Raw genomic sequence first — 24,770 nt, 5'->3', positions numbered from 1 at the left:
ATCAATCTCTACATTCATCAAGTTCCAACCAAAATATTAACATTTTGTTATTATTTTTAGAACTCAAAAAAATCATTCTAAGTTTCTAGCATAAGGATAAATAGGTAAGGATAGTTAAGAAAATCCTTTAAGAGAGAAGTACTATTATGGAGAAGACTTGTCTTAGGGATATTAAAGTATAATATAAAGCTAAGGTGATTTAAATAGTGGGGCACTGACCCAGAAAGCATCAGACATACCTATGGGACAGAACAGAAAATTCAGAAATAGAGCATCTATTTCCAGTAAGTGGAGAAATAAGTTATTCAACAAATGCTATTGGGAGAGTGGATTAAACATTTGGAAAAATATATTACAGGTTCATGTCATAAAAAAATAAGTTCTAAATGTATTAAAGTGTTAAATATTTAAAAATATCCATGCAACCAAAAGAAAATCTAAGTGGTTATTTATAAAGCCATGGAGTATTTGCAGGATGTTCTAAGCATGGTACCAAAAGCAGAAATCATAAGATAAATCTAGCTATGTGAAAATTTTAAAACCCCTATGTTAAAAAATAAACATATAATAAAGCAAGAGAGAAAACTGGAAAAAAAAATATGTGCCACATATTGGAAGGGAGAAGAATTTTAATATATAAAAAGCAGCTTCACAAATCAGTAGAAAAGAGCTATGTATTTTAATTAAAATAGACAACAGATATGACAAGTCAATTCACTAAAACAGAGGGCTCATTAAATACTGAAATACATTCAACCTTTCTGATAAACAAAGAAGTGCAAAATAAAAATTTATCAATTGCCCAACTGGCAAAGCTTTAGTTTTTGTTTTTATTTAGTAATAACTCCCACTTATGTAATCAGGTAAAGCGCCCCCCCCCCCCCCGCCCCCCATCCCTTCCTCCCTCCACCCCGCCATTGCCGTCTGAGAATTTCAGGCGGTGCCTGCAGGCAGCTAAGTGGGCTTGATCCCTTGTATATCCTGCCTCTGAGGTCTTGGGCAAGTTACTAAAACTCTCTAAACCTCAGATGTTTTATCTTATCTCAAAAGAGGAATAATAACAATTTCTATCTATGTTATGAAAACTAAACAAGATGATGCACATAAAAGCACCTGATTCTGGTTCAGAGAAAACTCTTCAGAAATGGCAGAGAGAACTAAGTATTAAAATATTAAAATTAAACATACCCTTTGGCTCAGCCAATGCTAGCCTGAAGAACTAACTAATCATGAAGAAGTACACATATTCTGTTTTAAGGCTGTATGCTGCAGCACTGTTTAGAACCACAAAAACTGGCAACAACCCACATGTTCAATAACAGAAGATTATCCAAATTAACTATGGCCTAGTGGGCTATTGGGAAGCCACTTAAAAATAGGGAGAAGAGGTTCTGAAATGGCCTGGAGAGCTCTTCATGCTATACAGAGTTAAAGAAAAAACAACAAGTAACAAGTAGCAGAAAATCTGAATTTTATCTTTCAAAAAGTGTGATGATACATGTCACAATCTCAACAGTGATTATGTTAGATAGTGGGGTTATGAGTGATTTTCATTTTCTTCTTTTTATTTGCATTTTCCAATTTTTCTACCATAAACATAAATTACTTCTATAATAAGCTAAAAACACTGCAAGTTATCTTTTTTTCTTTTAGCTCAAACTCTGCAAATATGAAAGCTTGTTATTAGGATGATTTTTCCAAAGATACAAATGGTCTTGTAAGTGTGCATTCCCTTCCCAGCTGGAAAAAGTCCAACAGTGGAGACAGACTCTATTGGCACAATATTGACTAAAGCCCCCCAAACAGAAATTGCTCATGGTACTCAAAGATATCTATTGATCATCAGTACATTTGTCCTCATTCTGAAAAAGGAGGCTTGTGATTCCAAAATAATGGAAGATCAAAGCCGAATACATTTTGCCATACTCTACAATAACATTTTCCAAAAAACACAGAGTGAGAACAATGTGTGTGGTAGAGATGAACTATACCCCAGTCCAAAGCCTCTCTCCTTGTAGATCTGTATTTTGTCCATGTGATGGCCTCTCCCTGAGTTCCCTGCCCTAAGGATGAAATTCTGTGCTTTCCTCAAGGCCAGCAGCTGCATCACAACCCCATCTCTGAACTGCTCCACCCAAAGCAGAATGCACTGTTCCATAGAATGACCCTTCCACTTCTGGCTCCTCCATTTGGTCTCACTGTGTTTGCCAGCTCTGGGCCACATGGCTGTCTACTTTAGGATGTCTGGATTTTAACCACAACCAGCCTGATGACCCCCATCCCATAACCCCTGGCACCAACTACACACACATGTTCCAGCTCCAGGAGGACAAGGACCATGTTTGGCACTGCCCACCAGGGCCCACGGCAGTGCCTGGCACACAACGGTCTTACTTAATAAGCATCTATAGAAGAAAGGGAGTAAGGGGAGGAGGGTAACTTAAGACAAAGCCAGTCACCAATAGGAGCTTTTCTCTAGTCTGTGGACATCTTAGATAATATCACTGGCATCGTCTTTCCCTGCACAAGCCCTGAAAGAGAGACCATTCTCAGGGACCCAGGGACTCCAGCCTTTTCCAGGTGGCCTGAATTTACATCAGCACATGCGCTGAGCAGCAGACCCCAGTTGCTCCCTCTCCCCAGAAATCATAATGAATCATGGTCAACTAGGGCCTCAGTCTTTTTTCACACCAACTCCCTTTAAGCCTCATCAACTTAATTCTGTCCTTAAGCAACTGGTTTTTTGAACCCACATGCCATATGATATAGTGAATCCTGAAAAATAAAATTGGAATCCTGGAGCAATGAGGGGAACGTAACAAGAGGAAATTTGTCTTCTAGCTCTGCCATCTACAATATTTGCTAATCTTCTAGCTTGACATCATCAGCAAAATTTGACCAGTATGACTTCTATGACCTTATTCAAATCACTGACTAAAGAAAGAATACATATCTTCTTCTAAAATATATATATTTAAAGGCCCAGGCAAAGAACAGAATCCTTTTGACAACCACCACAGACTACTTGCAGATGAACACATTTTAGACTTGAGATTCAAACAACAGATACACCTAAATGGACCATCTTCTCTACCTGGTTGAAAAGTTACAAAAGATTTGTGTGAATTCCACCACACAAACGGTAGGGCAAAATCTTCTGGAGGAGCCCCTATTGTAATGAAGACCCCAGGTTTGAGTTCCTGGCTCTCCTGCAGTCTCATTGTGTGGCTTAGCAAGTCAAGGCTCCCTTATTCTCTGGGTATCTTAATCCATTTGGTCTAGTATAGACAACAGAAATTTCTCACAGTTATGGAGGATGGAACATGTAAGATGAAGGGATTAGTAGGTCCAGTGTCTGGTGAGGGTCTGCTTCCTGGCTCACAGACAGCCATCTTTTGCTGTAACTTCACATGGTAAAAGGCACTAATCCCAGCCATGAGGGCAGAGTCTCCCAAAGGCTCCTAATCACCTCTCAAAGGCCCCACACATTGGGAGTCAGAACTTAACATGTAAATATTGTGGGGGACACAAACATTGTGGATAGCATGGGGCCTCAGCGTTCTCTTCTGTAATATGGGGGTACTTATAAGTTTATCTACGGGAAGGCTGGTGACCGGACTACTTAATCGTTTAAGGTCCCTTCAGAAGCCAAACACAAAGACAGTGGTGTGTGATGGTTAGGGATGTGAGCCCTAGAATCAGACTCTTGAATAAGTCAATTGCTAGCCATGTAACCTATGCAGGTTATTGAACCTCTCTGTACTTCAGTTTTCTCATCTGAAAAATGGGGGGCAATAAAATGCTTACCTCATAGGGCCTTGATGTGAAGTAGATGATCTGCTATAATAAAGTGCTTAGAACAGAGGCTAAGACCATGGAATGTGTTTGCTCTGAAGAGGCTGATAGTGCTGATGGTGGGTGACACTGTGGTTTAACTGGGCAAGTTCCTGCCTGCTCTCTGGGCACCTAGACAATAAAGCATGATTCCCACATCCCAGGTTTGTAGAAGACCTTATACAGCTCCAAACAGGAAGAGCTGGACTGGAGAAAGCAAACTGCTGCAGCCAGCAGATGGGCCAGTATCATCTGCTAAAATGTTCTCTATTCCAGACATCTCCTAGCCGGGCTTTCCTCCAGAGGACTCAGAATGGTAGGAGTTTGTGGCACTGCTGTGTCCTTCCTAACACTATCATGTCAATTATGATTATTTATACCATACAAGGATCTGAAAGCTTCTAAACTGGCTTCTTTTCAGGATATATTTATTTGTTTTTTTCTGGTGGGCTTTAAATCCCCAGTGACTGCCTGACTTCTAACTTATACAGGAGGAAGGAATTCAACTGTCCATTTTCTGCCCTGAAAAGTAAATTCTGACTTAAAAATAAGAATAGATAGTTCAATCTTTACATCCACTACCCTATTTTCTCCTAAAACCTAAATGATACCCACTTCAGTCCCCATTATTTTCATAACACTGCTTTTTCTGTAGCTTTTATGATTTCCTTTTTCCCACATTCAGACAAGTGTCAGACAAAAGGGCTCTTTCACTGAAATACTTAATCTCAGTATTCCTATCTTGACTTTTCTCAAGGGCTTTCCAACACCATTATCTGATTTAAGCATAAAATCTCCTGGGGGAGGGGAGTCAGAGCAGGTACCCCTTTCCTGCTTTACAGATAAAGAAGCGAAGGCTCAGAGAACCCAATTCCCACAGAAAGACCCTGGGATGGAGCCTTCTAAGATTCATGCCTATATTCTGAAAGTGTCCTTTCCCTTCCTTTCAGCATCCCCCGAGCCATCACAATTCTCTTTCTCTAAACACCCAGAATGGATCCCTTTCAGTAAAAATCCAACTCAGACTTTATACATTACCTTCTTATCAGTGGGTGTGAGAAACCACTGCATTGCTCTGCTCAGAATCTCTTCCATCCGGATGGGTTTTAGGAATGGCCTCGTCACTGCTCAGAGAAGTGACCTGTGGCAGGCTGGAAAAGGGCTGGGACCTGGCAGGTCGCAAAAGGAAATCCATTCAGCATCCCAGCTGGGCAGCAAGAGTTCGATCCTCTCAAGATGGTCTGCTCAATCACTGGGATGCAAATGACAGCGGCAGCCCCAGCAGTCTCAGGGGACAGAGGGGGTACCTAGTCCTTGCCAGATACCTTGCCACACTCAGAGACAGGTCTCCCAGGACCTACAGTCTGTGGCTAACCCCGTGTCAAAAAGGGGAACGTCTGCAGCAAGACTGGCTGCCCGTTTTTCTATTGTTAAAATTGGAATGGTCTCATGGCAGGCTCACTCCTGAACCTAAGCAGTGTCACATAAGGCTGGGCCCTACTCCTGTTAAATGCATCCATGGTGTGCACAGCTCCCGCTGGGGCTTTTGGGGTTAAGTCCCCTCATCCTTGCTTTCCCAAGACATCTGATAGTTGAGAGGAAGACATTTAACTACAACTTATTCTAGATGCTTCTGTAAGACAACCTACAAAGGTCAAAATACCTTAGCACCTTGCCTTACCGCTTTCACAGTATTATAATCCAATAATAGGCCCTCCTAGTATCAGGAGGTTTAATGAATCGCCCACATGAACATCTCTGTGTCTTTTATAAAGATGTTATTGGAAACATCCAAAAGCCCTGAATAACAACCCAGAGTTAAAATTAATTATTGTGCTTAGTGTAAGGTGTATCTTATATCTGTAACTCTTTACAACTTTTTTAAGCCCTTTCACTTGAATCTATTTCTCTTCCCCTCCCTTCCTCCATCTCTTTCTCTTTCTCTCTTCTCTTCTCTTCTCTTCTCTTCTCTTCTCTTCTCTTCTCTTCTCTCCTCTTCTCTTCTCTTCTCTTCTCTTCTGTAAGACAACCACTCTCCCTCCAGTGATCTCCACAATAACTTCATGGAAAAGCAGGGCAGGTATTATTATTCCCACTTTATATGAAATAGCCAAGGTGTGTAGAGAGGTTAAATGATTTGTTCAAGGTCATCCACTACTGAATATCACAGATGGGTCACCCATGTCAAGTGCAGAGTTCTTTCCCTGAACCACCCTGCCCTCTAAGCTAAAAAATGTGTCCCTGGAGCCTGAAGGGAAATGTGATCTCATTACACAGGACGATTCTCTCTCACCTTCAAATCCAGTACTCGACTGGAGCAATCATTCCTCACAGATGCCTGTGAATGTCTTCTCCCTCTGCTCCATTTAGAGGCTCAGTCATAATTTTATCCAGAATTGTTATATTTTACATTGTGTTTGGCACCACTCGTGCAAAAAGCACTGGCTGGCACTTGCAATGTGCCAGGGGCCACACTAGGTGCTCGGACACAGGCCTTCACTCACTCACAGCTCTGACCGAGCACCTGCGGGCTCCGTGCTGTGCACTCTGTGAGCTGGCCCAGCTCAGAGTGGTGTACAACGGCCAGCAGTGACAACACAGAGCTCTAAGAACTTCCCTGGGACAACAACCTCGTCCTGAGGCCCAAGGGAGGTTCACCACTGAGTTCTCAGTGCACTTGAGATTCTTCTGGAAATGGATAGGATGTAGAAACAACCACTTAACTTAGAAAACCCATTCAATCAAGCTCAGACACAGATCATACACTTCTTCATTATATAGTCCCCCACTTAAATAAGATCCAGTTTTTATGTGACTACATAACATTTTACATTTTCATATACATTATAATAAAATAGCAACATGTACTGGGTGCCTACTCAATGTGGCTCCTTATGCTCAATACTTCACATAATGTTCTATCTCAACCTTCAAAATAAACTTCTAAGAATGTAGTATCTCCATTTCACAGATGAGGACACCGAGGCTCGGTGGGTGAAGAGCACCAGCACGCACACACCAGTCATCTGATTCTCTTTCCACAGTGCCCCACTGGCTCCCCATCATACAGATCAGACTCACAAATCCCTCAGCTTTCATCCATTCAGTCATTCTGCAAATATTTATTGAGTACCTACTATGTGTTAGAAACTGTGCTGGGCACTATGGTGAGCCAAGACAGACCTATTCCTGCACTCACAGAGTTCAGTCCCCTGGGGAACAGGGGAACACCAACGCTGACCGAACAATCCAACAATGTAAAATTGTAATTGTGATAAGCACCAGAAAGGAAAAGTTCACAGTTCTTAGAGAAAACATGCTGAGGAGGTTTTTCCTAATCAAGGAGGCTAGAGAAAGCACACTTGAGCTGGTATCTAAAGATGAAGAGAGGTGGCCAAAGCATTCTAGGCAGTGGGAACAGCTTGTGCAAAGGCTCTGTACAGGGGGGAGCACACTCACCCTAGAAACTAACAGGATCCCAGAGGGAGAGGGAAGAGTACTCAGAATGAAGCTGGGGAGTGGGCAGGGCAGACTCTGAAAAGGCCACAGGAACTGTTTTGTTTCCATTCCCAGAACAATGGTAAGTCCCTGCAGAGTATTAGGCAGGGAAACCACCTAACCAGAGGGCTGGGTCGTGTTCCTAACTGTCCTCTGCACCTGGGGGGCAGCCCTTGCACCTGCCCCAAGCTGCGCCATCATGCTTCTCATGCTGCACGGTACGATCTGAGTGGCCTCCCCATGTGCCTTTGAGAGCACAGCTGTTCTGAGCTCAACTCTACATACCCCCTAACCAGCCCCAGGCCTCGTACTTGGAGCTTATCAAGTATGAGCTACATGTATAAAGGAAGCTCTGCTGCTGTCCTTGAGATGATCCAGGTCTAACAGGAGAGACGCACACAGACGTAAACACTAACACTCCAAGAAAGCACTACAGGAGGTGACAAGTTCTGCAGGTACAAGGGGAGCAGAGAGAGGATCTGTGTGAGCCAGGTGTGTAGACAGACATGCCTAAAGTGACTAGAGTACAGCGCTGCCTCTATGTGTGACTGAGTGGGCCGACAGGGAAGTGGGTGAAGAAGGGACTGAATTAGAGGGAAAGGCAAGCAGTTAGGTAAAATTCACCAAAAAAATTTTTAAGACATCAGCTACTGACAAAACTTGCCACTTGCTTTCATGGGAGCAAGACAACTATATGAAGATGCTGTTTCACTTAGTGCTTGAGCTGCAGAGATCAAAGTCTGACCATCCAGTTTAAAATCCCAGCTACCTTGTTCGGTTGTGATGTTAAATAAGTCACTTATTTAACATCACAACATCTCAAAGCCTCAACTGTAAAATGAAGATAACAAAAGTATCTACTCCATCAGATTGTAGTGAGGATGAAATGAGTGATGATGCAAAGCATTTGACATAAGGATGGACACACACTAAGCAGAGGATAAAGGTGACTTGCTATTGTTGTTATATTCTATTTTCCTTCTCCTACACATTTGCACCTAAATGTTTCCCTTCCCTTTTCCTTTGTTTATGACAAGATTAGAAGTTCTCCCAGGGCTTCCCAATGTTTCTAGACTTCCAGAGTCCCCCAAGGAGCTCCGGAGGGTCAGCTGGGCCTCCGAGGATGCTTTATGGAGTGATAGGAGAGCCAATTCTCCTTCCATCACAGTCAAGGCACTCTGAGCTGGGCTGGGTGGGAGCATTAGCATGTCTCTGATGGCATGTCCTGGAGTGCGCTTCCAGGTACCATCTGCCTGAATCCCTGAAAGAATTCTGGACATTCTCAGAAAAGCTTCAATGAATGGGTAGTCCTAGAAACAAAGTGATTTAGGTCGATTTAGATAATATAGTGAGCATTATAAGGATGGCTGTTGCTTTCAAAATCAGTTCTCTCTGAACAAAGTCAAGTGGATCATGAGCAGAGTACAAAAATATCATTTTCTTTCTTCCACCTCCTGACCCTGCCTCTGAGAGAAGCAGTAATGTATCATTCCACAAAGTCCCTCATTGGCTACATTTTATCAGAATGGTGACTGATGATGTCCTTGCCAAATGGCAGGAGAAGGGGGTCTGCTCCAGCCAGCAGCTGTGGAACGTGGGCACTGATGAAGACAGATGAGTCCATTTACTAAGTATTTTGGATCTACCACTAATTTTCAAGATGACAATGACACTTTATCCTTCCAGCAATGTAGACAGTTAAACACACACACACACACACACACACACACACACGGTCAGTAGAAAACTGGGAAAAGAATGCCCCAATCAGCCCTAATAGGTGTTACAACATTGCCCTTTACTCAAGCAAGAATTCTCAGACCCTCAAACTCCAGCTCATAACCAATTTACTCCTACTTTGCACACAATTCTAATCAACTTGGTCATCTCTCAGATTTAGGGTCCAAACTAAAACCAGGAAGATGTTCACCTCCAGACTGAGCTTACCCAGTTCCTAAGTCAGTCCTGACCATGGAAGGATAAAGAGCAGAGGCTTCTAGCTCAAAAGCAGGGAATGGAACAAATCTTGCTCTTCATGGGATACCAAGGCCCAGCTTCATTCACTATACCCAGACCTGTCACTAGATTGCCTGGCTCACCACAGCTGATGACTTGGCTTTATTCCTATCATTTCTACTAGGACCAGAGCCCAGACCAGCCTCTGTTGGCTCTCATACACCCTAGAGGTGAAAGGGAATATCAGAACCTGATTCCTATGTCTACCGACTGCTGGTTAGAGCATTTGACAATAAACCGGTCTCCTAAAATCATAATAGCTCTCAGATGCTGAAAAGTACTGGCATTTCTTTCTTTGGTTTTCATGTGTCTTAGAAGATGCTGTGCATCTTTGCCAGGGGAAAAGAAACTCACATCAGCTTTACACATAATTTTCTATTGGACCATCCAACATGTACCCTTTCCCCTTTGCACTCCACAAGTACAGGGCCCCCGAAAACACCAAAGAGCAAATAAAGAACAAGCAGGAAGCTCACCTCACATGACTTGGCGTAGAAAGCACTTCCTTAATTTGTTAAAATGACCTCCATTAACTATGTCCATAAATCCTCTTAGAACCTAAGAGCTGAAGTTCCAGGCTTTTAGATCTATTTGTTTGCTCAATAAATATTTATTGAGTGCCTGCTCTGTGCTTGGCCCAGGGATAATGCCTGGGGAGCCACAAGGGAGCCCAGTGCCTGCCCTCTCGGTGCTTACAACAGAGCAGAGATCCTCAATTCATGCTGCGGTTCACAGAGAGGAGCAAAGAATTCCCTGTGGCCTCAGCAACTAACCAGCACCAGAACCCAGATCTCTGACCCCATATAGGGCTCACACTCCCATGGTGTCAGCCTGGCACACCTGCTTGTTCCTAGAAAGGTACACAGAGAAAGGCATCTTACCAGCCTCACTGCACATCATTACATAAGCAGAGAGAATAAGAATAACATAAATGAACAGATGAATGCAGATGCTCATTGGGAAACTATGCCATTTAATTTTCTCACCTTTCTAGAATCAAAATAAAGAACTAGATAAGTGATAAGAACTCACTCACATTTCATTTCATGACAACATGGAGAATGACCAAGCCATCACTTCCAGAAGGGGATGCATTCCCAGCATCTGCTGCTGCCCCTTGCATGGCTGGATCGTACTACATGTAACGTTTTATGTCATGGCCACCTGTTTAGACAGTGAGCTCCCCCTTCCTTTCCCCTTTCCTTTCACAGGCAGATGAACAGCTCTATATTGTTGTCTGAGGGTTTCCCTACCTCCTCTTTCACAGGAATTACCTCCCCCCAAGAACTCTGGCACTTCTAAATCCATCTTGGCATCACTTCCGGAAGGACCAGAATGACAAGTATCGGTGACATCCACATGCTCTTCTACATATCCCAGCCTCCCTTTGAATTAGGTTGACCAGTGACTGTTTCTGGTCAATGAAATAAGTGTAGAAATAATATGTTGCTGCCAAGAAAGGATGGTTATAAATCCTGTGTGCCTTCCCCGTGGATTCTTCCACACCCCCATCTTCTTGAAGCCACAGGTGGCTGAGTCACAGCACAAAATAGCCTGGATTCTAGTATTCCCACTTGGAGGAGAGCACCCAGGAGGACTTCTGACACACACTGATTTTGAGTGAGCGACATATAAATTTTGCTGTATTAAGCAGGAGAGATTTCAGGATTTGTTAACAATGCATAGCATAGTCCACCCTGACTAACAAAAGACATATAGCCTGTATATGATTTGTTTAGCACTTCTATTTGTATCGCTAGCTTATACTTTCAGCTTGTTCATTTCCCTGCTGAGATTTCAGATGTCTGTGTGAAGAAGCTGATGTTACTCTATGCCCACAGGAGGGTAGGCCAAACACATGAAGAAGACCCCTTTAAAGTTAGAAAGCCAGAACTCTTAGCCCAACATCAAGTACTAAACAGGCCCTAGTCTGTTAGTTGCACCCACCATCCCCATGGGTGCCTGGCTAAGTCTCAGAAACTGGTTGGGGACTGGCACAGCCAAGGGCATTGCCCTCGTACTAGGGAAACTCATGGGTTGGTGCTGATGGGAATATGCAGAAGGCAACTACAGTTTGGCAGTCAAGTTAACCCTGATATATGAGGTCACCTAAGTCCTGTGGTGATGGGGTGGGGAGGGTAAAGACTCTGGGGATGAGATCTGAAAAAACCATTCATTTTATGTGTTACTAATTCAAAATGCAGGTTCTAATTTGTTCACTCATAGTTCAGTTTAGCAAACATTCACCGATGCCCACTGCATGTAAAATACTGGGGCATCAGATTGTCCCTGCTCTCACAGAACTACAGTCCGGTAGGGGGAAAGAGACAAATATGGCTGTGCTACATGCAGAGTGGAAGATGTGCTGGGAGATACACATTAATAAAGATCTCATGCTCAGATCCTCTTTCTCCAACACACCTCTCAGCAAACAGTGCTGGAAAACAAGATTTCAGAGAGCACTGCATCGCATTTACATCGTGTTTCGAAGTTCTACATCCATTATATTTATTCCTTATGAGAGCCCTGTGAGGTCAGCGTAATTAACCCCATATAGTACAGGAATACGATAATGATGACAATGTAGTAGTGAGTATTTACCAAGCACTCACACTATACCAGGAATTGATTTGGTGATTTATTTGGATGGTCTCATTTGTTCCCCACCCACCTTACAAGGTAGTTGATAGATTAGATCCATTTTATAAATGAAGAAAGGGAGGCAAAGTGGCTTGCCCAAGGTCACCAGGCAGGTAAGTAGTAACCAACAGGGATATACGGAGCTCATGCAACAGACACTAGGAGCTAGGGGAGCTGAAGGCTCTGGAGTGGGAGTTGGCCATTCTGTACCTAGGATGCTCTCTCCTCATTCCCCTACAGTGCACTGATTGCAGGGACTGTCTTGCCTGCCAGATATACCTGCTCCCCCATGGCTCCCTCTCTCCACTGTCCCTCCTGCCCTGTCAGGTCTCAGTGCTACCCATTCTCCACATCTCCTCACTGCCTCTCCACCTCTGTTCAAGCCTCAGCATCTCTCCCTTCAGCTACTATAATAGCTTTCTGGATTCTTGGTCTCCAGGCTCATCTGTCTACTATCCAGCCTCTATATTCCTACCAGCCCTGATCATGTCACATTCATGTTCAAAAACCTCCATGGCTCCTCACAGCTCCAGAATAAAGCCCAACCATTCAAGGCCTTGCACACCCACCCCGAGGCTAACTTTTCCTCCACAAACCCTGCATTCAGGTAAAAATATAACAAGTCAGTGATTCTCAACCACACCTCACACTTTGTTGCCTCTATCCTGTGATTTAGGGGAACCAATCTCTAATTCCCTGAGGCCCACTTCTCTGTGTCAACGTTACATTCACCTTCCAGGGCTATCTTTACTTCTCATCCAGGAAGCTCTTGACTTAGATATTATCTTCCCTTTCTCTTAATGCCCCTGGCATCTATTGTTTCATTCTTGAATTCAGCATTTCCCAAGCGCCTGCCTTTGTGGTTATCTCATCAGACCCACCTGGCATCCACACCTCTTGAACAGCTTCTGATATCCTTGGAGGAATCACCCGTTCTCCACTCTGTATTCATATAGTGGGGTGGAGCTGACCTCATCGGTCCTCCCACCCAACCCCTCCTCCCCGCCAGTGGCATTACCAACTGAAGAGGGCCTAGTGTTCAAAATCTTAATTCCCCGATCATTTTTATTCAAGGATTTTTAAAGGCAAAGATTCAGGGTTAGGGGTTAAGGCAGTGATAGTGAACCTTTTGAGCTCGGTGTGTCAGCATTTTGAAAAACCCTAAATTAACTCTGGTGCCGTGTCACATATAGAAATTTTTTGATATTTGCAACCATAGTAAAACAAAGACTTATATTTTTGATATTTATTTTATATATTTAAATGCCATTTAACAAAGAAAAATCAACCAAAAAAATGAGTTATCATGTCATAGGTTCACCATCACTGGGTTAAGGGGTCATGGGTAAAGCTTCAGTGTTTTCCTTAGTCTGATTAATTCAGTTTCTGATGTATTCTTATCTGGTGTCTTCATCACTGTGGTTGGGTGATCTAACTGACTTGAAGAATCAAGATTCTGTAAGATATTTCATGACTGTGCATCACTGACGTTATTTTTAAAACAAAAGGCAGAAACTAAATTTTTGTGACTATTGTTATGTTTAAGCCAGTGATTTTCAACCTTTTTCATCTCATGGCACACATAAACTAATACTAAAATTCAGTGGCACAACAAAAAATATATTTTTGCCAATCTGACAAAAAAATAGGTATAATTTTGATTCATTCACACCGAACAACTATTGTTGTGTTGGCTATTTTTATTTTTGTATTTGACAATCTAAGGGAAAAGAGGTCAGTGCCTCTGACTAAATAGGTATTGCATGTTTTAAAAATTCCTGTAGCACACCAGTATGCCATGGCACACCACCTGAAAGTTGCTGTTTTATGTTGTGTATGAACTTTATATAAATGCTGTAATTATGCTGTAAATAAAAAGTTGCTGGCTTAAGCTATCATTGTTTTGTGCTTAACTAGCTATATTTTTCTATCGTCTCAAGAAAATGTATTTTTAAACATTTTCCCTAGAACTTGCTTTATAGGCAGGCCTCTACGACATGACTACCATACTTAAATTTTTTACTATAAGTGACTAAAGTATTTTCTTAATGTTTGACTACAAGCTATGTGACAACTAAGATAATTGAAACATTTAGTTAAAGCCCATGCCTATCTCTCTAGAGCAGTGGTTCTCAATCTTGGCTGCACATTAGAATCACCTGGGAATCTTTTTAAAATCCTGATTTCTGGGCCTCATCCTCTGGAAATTCTGTTTCTTTGTTATGGGGTGGGGCCACAACATTAGTAGCAAAGAAACAGCGGCCCTTGAGTGTGGCTCTTCCACAAAATACCATGTGTGGGCGTGCACGTACAGTGAGATTGAAACTTCGTGGCCATACTCAAGGGGCCAAAGAGCCGCATGTGGCTCGAGAGCCGCAGTTTGCCAACCACTGGTCTAGACTATATGATCTAATACCTAAACACATTTACTATTAACTGCTGGTTTCACCTCTATGAAAGGATGGCAGCTGTCCCAGTCCCATCAGTGTCATGTGATTGGTTTGGGGATGGACATATGACCAATTCAAGCCAATGAGAGTTGATCTTGGGATTTTTCCTGAAACACGTGGGAAACACAGTTCTTACTGGAATTTCTAAACTGGAAATGTGTAAACTTGCAGCTGCTAGGGGCTATCTGTGCCACCACATGGGGAGAGCCTGCTGGAGAGCAAAACCAAACACAGAGGAAATCAGAGCTAAGAGACAGAGAGAGAGATTTTTTAAGATATCATTTGAGTTTCTGGATTCAGCCATGCCTGAGCACAGCCTACTCCAGGATTTTTCAGTCATCTGAACCAAATAAAGTTGGGTTTCTGTCACTTGTAAGAAGAATCCTAAGCAATACACCTACTAAGGGCCAGATACCATGATGGGCAGTGGGGATGTAAGGTGTGAGCCCAATCCTAAAAGAGATCGTTTTCTATCTTTTTATTGCTAACAACAGCTCTATTGGACTATAATTTATATACCATAACATTCATTCTTTTAAAGTATATGAATCTATGGTTTTTAGTATAGTCACAGAATTGTACAACCATCACCACGATCACTATCTTGCATTGAAAATGACAAATACATCCTTACTCTTCTCCCCTGCACAACAGCTCCCCTCTTGAGCCCAGGGCTGGGTTTTACTCCTTTCTGCAGAACCAGCAACTGCAGTAGGTACTCGATTAATGCCTGTTGAGCTCTATTCAGACCTCCTTGAAAAACTCAGCCTCCATACAACAGTTGTTTGAGTCCTTTCTAAAGCACAATGAATGAGAGAATAGATAGTTGGCAAAGCCACTCAAGGAAAGGACGTGATCACCAACCACTAGGTTTTCTCTGGTTTCCTACGTCTATGCTTGCATCAGGGTACACTTCCGGAGAGATGCACACCTGGAATGTGCTCCTTTGGCTCCTAAACTTGTCCTAAGTTTATTACAGAGTAATTTAAAATAGTAACCATTGGGAAAACATAAATCCAATAAGAAGGGAATGATTTAATACTTGTGCACCCAAAAGACAGAGTAGTTGACAGCCACTAAAAATCATTTTTAAAAAAATGATTTGAGGACATGGAGAAATACCCATGATATAATGTTAACTGAATGAAACAAAATATAAAAGGGCATAAGTACATAAATTAGTAAATACCAGCCACTGGAAGGGAATAATGCTAATTACTTTCTGTAGGTGAATTATGGGAAATTATTTTTTTTCATGCTTCTCTATAATTTTCCATTTTCTAAAATGAACATTAATCAAATCAGAAAGCCAGTAATTTTTAAAAACTCATTTCTTGGTTATTTATTTTATTAATGTGGCTACCAAAGAGTGAGAAACAACCACATGAAGAACATTTCTGAATCTCCTATAAAATTTTTAAAAAACACAACATTGTCCGTCAGAAGCTTTTAATCCAACATGTAAGAAATACAATCCATCATGTTTACCTTTTTACTTTGACTGCCAGGAAGCTCAGAGTTAAAATGTAATACTCAAAAATGCAATAAGCATACTAGCCCAGGTTTCTTGGTACAGCAATTTTAATGCTTCTAAAGGGTTTCTGATGCTTTCTTTTACCTATATTTTCAGTTGTCCAGTTTATGTTTTTATATATTCAACTCTTTCTTGGAATACATACAGAAATATTTGCTAAAGTGATTTGAGGTGCCCCAGAGAAAAGAGGTCCTGACTAGCAGATGCTCTGTTGGGCTGTTTCATTTTTACAAACACATGTCACTGAATGGGGCTTTAAAGGTTCTGTCACTATTCTAATTACAGTAGAGGATCAACCCTGGATAAATGCATGTAGAATGCTCCTTTACTGACACAAGCCGACCCAATGATCAGATTAACCCATTCCTTGCTAAATCTCCATCTCTTTGAATGCTGTGTGCACAAAGGTCCATCCTGGCTACGCACAGTCTCTGGCCATTGACTGACAGCAAATGTCAGCAAAGCCAGCCAAAATCAGCTCACCGCATCCATCTGTGTTCAAGTCTACAGACAAAAAGTGACACAGCCAGCAAGTGATTAGGGAGTAAACACAATCCACAAAGACAGTACATCTGAATGAAACAGGTCCCAAACACTCTTCAGATGACTATAGATTTTGCTGCAATTACCCGGACCAATCCTTCTTTTACTTCAGCTCAGACAGAAAGTACCTCCACTTTAAAGATGGGCCACTTTAAAAAATTAGGTATTATGTCACCTGGGTATTCTATTCTCCCTAATGTGACACCTCATGGCAGGAGATAACGTAATTATTTGATTATAAGCCAGAATTCTTTTTTTCTGGTGATAACTTCACTGATTCTTCCTGAGATTTCAAAAGCAAGAAAACGAAATAGGCAGTCTTAATCGTTCTGTTGTGACCATTTTATCACACCCAATGTCTCAGCGTCTTACTTGTGAATCCATGCCAGAGGAAAACAAGAGAAGGGAAGCAGGAAACATTTATTTAGTGTTTACAGCATGCCAGACAGAGCACTGGCTGCTGAGTCCACCGGCTCAAGGTATTTCCACTCTGGCCTGTTATTGCCCTTAAGCATCACATCACCACCCTGCAGAGTACACAGAATAGTCCCACTTTTTCATATGTGGAAACCTAGGCTTAGGAGAATAAATGCCTTGCTCAGAGTCACCCAGGGGTGAGATAACCTGTTTCTGAGTAGAACCCAGGTCCAGTCTACCCCAAAGCCCATGCTCTGTGCCCCTTTACAGAGACAGAGATGCATCCTATTTGCATGAGACGGATACTACCCACTGTCCTCCTTCCCAATGCTTTCTACATATTCCCACCATCTGAAGAGCCTCCTAACTGCCTCATCCTCTTGACTCTGGGCCCTCTCACTCAGAAAGTCATCAAGACACACTTGAAAAATAAAATTAAAAGCTTCAACCCACGCCCTGAAACCAAACACCCATCCCTTTACTGCCACAAACAGGCTAATATGAAATCTCGTTCAGGGAAGCTTTCTGAAGGGATAAACGGATGATGAAAACATTATGCAGCTGACAATATTTGGTGATGATGCAAGCAGGGCTGCCCTGTCTACAAACGTTTTTGTCTCCAAAGAACCAGTTCTTATGTGTCCCTTTATATATATATATATATATATATATATATATATATATATAGATAGATAGATAGATATAGATATATAGATATATAGATATATAGAGATATAGATATAGATATAGATATAGATATAGATATAGATATAGATGATATAGATATAGATATAGATATATAGAGAGAGAGAGAGAGAGAGAGAGAAGCAACAGAGAAACAGTGCATGCCTCCGTGTAATTGCATCGTCCTCTCCACTTACGTGTGCAGGGCAAGTACCCCAGAGAACTTTAAGTGTTCGGACAAAGATGAGGGCGATGGGAATGTCATTCAAAAATGATTTCACACCGGGTTAGCTCTGCACAGTCCGACCCCCTCACCCCCACCCCAACCCCACCCCAGTTTGCATCCTCCTGGGGAAGAGGGAGCCTCTAGGCTTGCAGCAGCCTTCTCGCAGCACCAACTGTCACCCGTTCCTTCACCTTTTATTTACAGCGCAAAGCAGGCTGGTTAGTCCGTGAAGGGAGGATGGCAGGGAATAATATGCAATTCAGGTTTCTGCTCTTACTCCAGGGACCAAAAAGGAGCCAGAGAAGAAAGCAGAGCCTGGGCTGCACGATCTGCGCGGCAGCGCGACTCTCCTCGTGGATGGGTATGCACCTGGGCTCTAGCAGAGGCGCCCTGAGAGCACCGGGAAGCCGGGGTCAAGCCCAGCGCCCCGGCCAGGCTTGGCGCGGTGGAAGAGGCGCCAACCGAGCTTACTGCACAGGAAATCACTGCCCCCTTCAGGCCGCGTCCCAGACTCTGCGGCCAGAGCGCTGAGGGCTTCCTTAGTCAGAAAAACTCGCAAACCCGACCTCGCGAGCGACAATCGCTCCTCCAAACACCTTCTGCGCACCTCACTCAGACCCCGAGCTGCAGTGAAGGTCCGTGCTGGGGCTTCAGCCGAAACCCAAGCCAAGGGGGTGAGGAAGGGGCTTGAGAGGGGAAACTCTAGGCTATTCGGCTCCCCTGGGAGAAGGAGGTCGGGAGACCAAGACCTCTGCTGCACTCCAAGTCCCTTCAAGTCTGCGCCCGGAGAAACTGTGCCTGCAGCCGCTGGGCCAACAGCAGCAGCGCAGCCGAACGGGGTACCCCGCGCATCCGGGGCAAGACCTGCTCAGGGACTCTTTGAGCAACTAACCCAAGGGCGGGGGGCGGGGGGTTCCTTATAAAACTGCTCCGGCCACATCCAGGAGGCAGCGCTGCAGAACCTGAGGCCCCACACCTATCCGCACCGTGCGGACCAAGCACCTAGCCCTGCTGCGCGAGCTGGCCCCTCGGGTCCGGAGCCCTCCGGACCTCAGAGCGTGGCTCGCTTCTCCTGGGGCCCGCGAGCAGGCCAATGGCCTCCCCAGCCCCAGGTGGCCCAGTTTGCAGTCATTGCGCTAGTTCCTCCCACCTGGTACTCCATAGCCCCACCAGCGGGACCTGGGCAGGGAAAACCAATGCAGGCCTTTTGGGGGATCCAGTCCCCACCTTCTCTACTCCTTCTCTGGTTAAAGGAGATCCTAATCTTCTATCCTACACCTCACACACATATATACATACATGCAATCCCTAAGGAGTGAGATGCTTAGCAAATCTTGGTCGCAGCTGTGCCAGCCAAGCCCGGTGGGACACCAGAGGGTGAGCACTGAGCACCAGTTGGCAATGCTCTTGGCAGGCACTGACGGGTCAATCAGGGCTTTGCCCAAGGACCAAAGCTTGTTCTGTCCAACACTCCCCCCACACCACACACATACACACACACACACACACACACCATTGCCCACTACAGCCCCGACGGCGCGGGCAGCCGGACACTCACCTCCGTGTCATAGAGCCGCAGGTCGAGGAAGTAGGGGCGCAGAAGCGACTCGTTTCGGATCTGCTCTATGGCCAATTCCACCGCGGGAAGTACGCCGCGCCCGATGCTGCCCTTGGCCACCTCCTTGGTGAGCGGCATGAGGCCCATGATGGAGAGCGGCGGGCTGCTGGGCGGCGGCCGGGGGGCGCCCCGCGCCCAGCCCCAGGCCCCGGGCGCCAGTGGTAGCAGCAGCGGCAGCAGCAGGAGCAGCAGCAGGCGCGCGGGCGGCGGCGGTGGCGGCGGTGGCGGCGGCCCGGGCTGTCCGAAGCTCCGCGGGGAAGCCATGCCGCGCCGCGGGCTGCGGGCGCTGGCTCACTCGGCCCGCATGGCCTGGCCCGGCCCGCCGCCCCGCGCCGAGCTCTCCCCGCGGCGCCCGCGCAATGGCGCCGCCCCCGCTCCGGCTCAGGCTCCGGCTCGGCTCAGAACGGCCCCGGCGGCGGCAGCAGCGGCGCCCGTGACGGATCAATCACGCTGGGAAGGGGTGGGAGCCAGAGGAGTGCGGGAGGCGGGGAGTAAACGAGCAAACGCGGAGAGGGGGGCCAGCGTCTCTGCGCGCGCCTCCCTCCTGCACGGCCGCCCCGAACCGGGCCGCCTCCGCCCGCCCCCGTGCGCGCTCTGAGCCGCTCTCCCGCCGGGAGCCTCTCCGCAGCAGCTCCCGGAACGGGGCCGGGGGAGGGCGAGCGGCAGGAAACGCGGGAGGCGAAGGCGAGGCTGCTCAGCGGAGGCTCGGGCCGCCTCCGGGGACGGGGACGAGCCGTGCGCGCTTGGGAAGGGGGAGGCGCTGGCGCTGCGGCTGCGGCGGGGAGGGCTGCCTTCCCAGCACACGCATACACGCGCCCCCGACCCTCCGCTGCGCGGGTTGCCGCTGCCCGCCAGGGACCTGAACATCCGAGGACAGAAATCTGGGAACGAAAACTGGCCACCACTGCTTTCCCGAGCGCTTCCTGCAGCACCTGCACGGTGGTTTGGGACTGCTTCTCTGAGGTCTGGCTGGGAAGGGCGGCGAGTGCGCCAAGGAGGCGTTAGGCACCTGCAGCCAGTGTTCTCCTCTGCGCGGGTTCCCTGGGGTGGAGGAATGAGAGGGGAGGGCCCAGCCCCGAGGGGCAGCCGAAAACGCTGCCACTGCTGGCGCTGGAACACCTCCTGGTACTCGGTGTCCCGCTGGTCCTTGGGGTCTTGGATGAGAGCCGCTCTCTTCCCCACCAGACGGAGAAGCCGCCCTTTGCCAAACCCAGGCAAGATGAGTCCTCACCTTGCCTGTGCTACCGCCCCCTCCAGGCATTTGACCTCCCCGCGTCCCCACTCTGGAAGGGCTCCGCCCTAAAATTCTCCCAGGGTGGGAGCACCGTTCTCAGGCCACAGCAGGTCTGGGGTCCGCGCTCCATAAGACTTAGCCCTCTCTCTGCCAGGTCTGCACTGGCTAACCTTAAGCAAATCAGTCCTGTGATCTGATCTATGGCTTTGCTCCCCGTGTATCTCTCCATACTTGAAGAATATAAATCGTGATCATGAAAATATAAAATCCCAAGGGGTGATTAATCAGGCGGACACAGTAGGTCATCAATAAAATAAATAAATAAATAAATAAATAAATAAATAAATAAATAAACAAACCACCCTTGATCCTGCACCAAACATTGTGGGTGAAACTGATGACCTTGTAACAAGGTTGGGTGTTTAACCTTCCCTGAACACTTAATACATGCCTTACAATCTAATCCTCACAACAGCCCTCTGCATTGCTAGTAAGTATTGCTTATCATCCTCACTTTACAGGTGAATGCCCTGAGGTTTCACAGTTTTTCAAAGTACACAGAGCTACCCAGGGAGGACTGGAACCCAGAGCCAACAGGAGCTCTCTACATAGTGCAGTGGGAACGAGGATGGGAAACAGCTTCCCCAGCAGGCAGGAGGGACAATGCCCTGACTTTGGATTGTTCTGGACCTCATTTCCCTCAGGCATGTGCTGAAGGAGTTGGATCAGACTATGTCCACAAACTTGCTCTTCTGCAATGAGGCAGGAAGAGGCAACCCTGAATTACAGGATAGGTTCTCAGGAAACATGAAGGAGAAGGGAGGTTGAGCTTAACTCCTGGAGAGTACATTGGACAGCTCCAGGGAAGACTGGCCAAATTCTTCCTGCCCTAATTCCTCTTTCTAGGCTTCTGCAGACACCACCTCGCTGGCTAAGTGGAGCGTTTTCTTCTCTCCAAGCTGGAAGGTTTGCCTGGGCAGAGCTGACCTGAGCATCTCCACCAAAAACAAACAAACAAACAAAAATCCATAGGACAATGTAATCTCCAGATGCTTACTCAGCTGGTGTCTCACTTGACGTCACAGATATCCTCTAGTCATAAGCTTCTGGCATCTGCCATTCCTCAATCTTTCAGCTCAATTTCTTGAATGAGCATTTTACTTTTTTTCTTTTATTTCCTTTGTCATTTATGTTTTCCTTGTAGTTTGTACCAATATAGAGAATCTGCTGACACCTCCATCTGGGAATAAGTTGAAAGCTAGGAGAACTTTGCTTGACATATACTAAGTGGTTGAAGGCCCTGAGGGGCAACCTGCCTTTCCTGTCCTCTGTCTCCGCTTATGGGGTGCCCAGGCCCCAAGACACAGGGCCTGAGACCAGCACAGACCCCAGGAGAACCAGACTCACTCTCCATCAGCCTGGTTTCAGGCCAAGCTCTGATCTCATGCCCCACTTCTGATGTCTGGGCATTCCTCTGGCTCACAGATCCCACCCTGGCCTGTGTTCCAGTTTGAGTAACTGGATCCTTGGTGTGCTTCCTGGTGATGAGTTCCTGCCTCAGCCACCAGCCTCAAGTCCATGTTCCTCTTAGAACCACAGTCCAGCCTTTTGCTATGATAATCATTTGTTCCTGCAACAAATGTTTTACAGTGTCTACTATGTGCTGGGCAGTGTCCTAGGAGCTGAGGACACAGGAATAAATAAGACAAACTAAAATCCTGTTCTCATAAAATTTAAAATCTAGTGGGAGGCAATAAACAGAAATAAGCATAAGATATTTTATGTCAGTTTATGAACAATAAAGCAGGAAAAAGGATTGAGACTGACAGGGTGGGACTGCAATTTGAAATAGGGAGGTCACAGAAGGACACACTGAGGTGACTTTTCAGCAAAGGCCAAAAGGAGGTAAGAAAAACCTGCAAATGATGTTCCCAATAAAGGAACAGCATGGTAGGGGCTCCAAGACAGTAGTATGCCTGGCATGTTCAAGGAACAGTCAGGAAGCCAACTGGCTGGGGTGAGCAAGGGGAAAAACAATAGCACCCAAGGTCAAAGGCAGAGGGAATCAGGTAGGACCTAGGCATTGTCAGGACTTTGGCTTGTACATGATGAAGTAGGAACTACTGGAGGATACTAAGTGGAGCAGTGACAAGATCTGATATATTTTAACGAACTCTCTGGCTGTCAAGTGAAGAATCATTGGTATAGAAGCATGGAAACTGATTAGGAGGTTATTACAATAAGCCAGGTATGGTGGCAAGAACCAGGTGCAGGCAGGAGGTGGTGAGAAGTGGCTAGGTTAAGGATTTTTCTCCTTCATAGTAGTGGGAATAAAATGCATTGGCAGATGCCAAGTCCCAGGGCTGTGGTAAACACTGATCCTTCGGAGCTCGTCTACCTTGCAAGAGATGTAGGGGCTTTAGAAAGCAACATGGTCAGGGGTACACCCCTAGGAAGTGATGAATATCACCTCAGATCTGTATGGCTTCAATTCTCATCTTCCAAAACCCTACCTCCTCAGCAATCCTTTCTCCCATGTCCTCTCCCTACACACAAGAACCAGAAGCTGGTCTCCAAACCACAGTTCAGAGTTTGTCCTGAGACATGGTGCCTTTTCCCTTTCTGGGATTTTGGGGCACCGTGGTCCACTGACTGCCTATCAGAAGGAACCCCATACCTTTGAGCAGGACAACAGAGGGAGGCTAAACAGGCCTCCCCCTGCTGTCTGTCCTCCTTGCATATTGGGCTGGACACCCCTTGCCACTCCAGTGCCTGCTACCCAGATCTGCCTTCCCAAAACTGCCTCCTCTCAGGACTGGGTTGAGTTTCCAATACCTTGTTCCCAGTCTGACCTGTCACCCATGCTGCCTCTCCTCTAACTCCCATTTATAAAAAAAATCACAAGCCACGTTTGCAAACATCTCCCATGTATTTCTTATTCATGTTTATATTGAAATGTTTCTTTCAACAAAGTAGCTCAGCTGGATTTTTAAAAGTTCATTATTTGTTTTCATTTTTTAAATGGATAAGTTATGAATGATGGCTCCAAACAAGATTAGTTGAATGAATCGAAGTTGCTTTTCTCTTTTCACAAGGCATGTTTTTTAAACCGTAAAATTGGGTTTCAGGCATCAAATGTGGTCTGGTGACACAGTTTGAGTAGTAATAATAGCTACCATTTATTAAACACCTACCTCCTCTGTGCCAGACACTTTGGTATGCATCATCTTAATCTTCATGACTACCTGAAAAATAGGTGTTAGGATCCCAGTTTTGCAATTTGTGAGACTGAGGTCCAGATGGATTAAATGATGTGCCTAATGACACCCGGCTTATGAGACTGAGGTCCAGATGGATGAAATGATATGCCTAATGACACTCAGCAGAGACAATGACAGAGCCCAAACCCAGTCTGTCTGACCCCAAACTCCCTGCATGTGCCTCTACTCCACATGCCTCTCCTTGAAGATGCCTTTATGTGATTGGAGAGAAAATAGTCTTAAAGAAGCAAAGAATGCTGCTGAGGATCAACACCAGAGAGAGGTAAAATGACTTGGCCAGAGTCCTCCGCTGAATTAGACATGACACTAATTCTCCTTCTGGTTATCAGGGGAAAGTGTCTGGCTTAAAGACAGTCTATGACTAAACCCTTCAGCAGTCAGTGCTAAGCCTGGGGTGGACCAGCAGAGCCTGGAGCCTTCTCTTCTACCCCTACTCCTCGTGTGGTTTGAGAACAGTGGAAAGATGGTTCCATGTTGTCTGGACAGGTCCTAAGTGTACATGGGCAGGAAATTTAGCTCATAACAGACTGGCAAAGGAACACAAAGCCCCTCTCATTTAGAGGTTTCAAAATCAGATCCTTTACAAAGGAGATCATGGATGGATAAAAGGCACAATTGAGGAACAGAGCCCTATTTGGGAAGAGTCTTGTCAAGTCTCTGGTCCAAAAATGCACCAAGCCTAAGGGGCAATGGTGAGTTTTGGAGTCAACAGTCCTGGGTTCAGTTTCTAGCTTACCAATTATTAGTGTTGCAACTTTGGGTCACTTTTAGTTTCCTCATCTGTAAAGTGAAAAA

At 45.4% G+C, this 24,770-nt stretch overlaps 1 protein-coding gene across 1 annotated transcript in view; it reads right to left on the bottom strand.

Annotated features, from left to right (window-relative positions):
• Window positions 1–19,870, bottom strand: part of GABBR2 (gamma-aminobutyric acid type B receptor subunit 2) — a 314,564-nt gene extending 294,694 nt beyond the window's left edge. The window contains exon 1 of the mRNA XM_070431092.1: window positions 19,401–19,870. Within this exon, the coding sequence (XP_070287193.1) occupies window positions 19,401–19,724 (324 nt within the window). The 5' untranslated portion in view covers window positions 19,725–19,870. The remainder of the gene's footprint in view (window positions 1–19,400) is intronic.
• Between the last annotated feature and the right edge of the window lie 4,900 nt (window positions 19,871–24,770).

The sequence above is a fragment of the Myotis yumanensis genome, unplaced genomic scaffold (assembly GCF_028538775.1).
Source record: "Myotis yumanensis isolate MYYU_CA2020_CCGP unplaced genomic scaffold, mMyoYum1.0.hap1 SCAF_12, whole genome shotgun sequence".
In the NCBI taxonomy this organism is placed as follows: Eukaryota; Metazoa; Chordata; class Mammalia; order Chiroptera; family Vespertilionidae; genus Myotis; species Myotis yumanensis.
The sequence above is the reverse complement of the archived record's forward strand: the minus strand, read 5'-3'. Positions and strand labels throughout refer to the sequence as shown.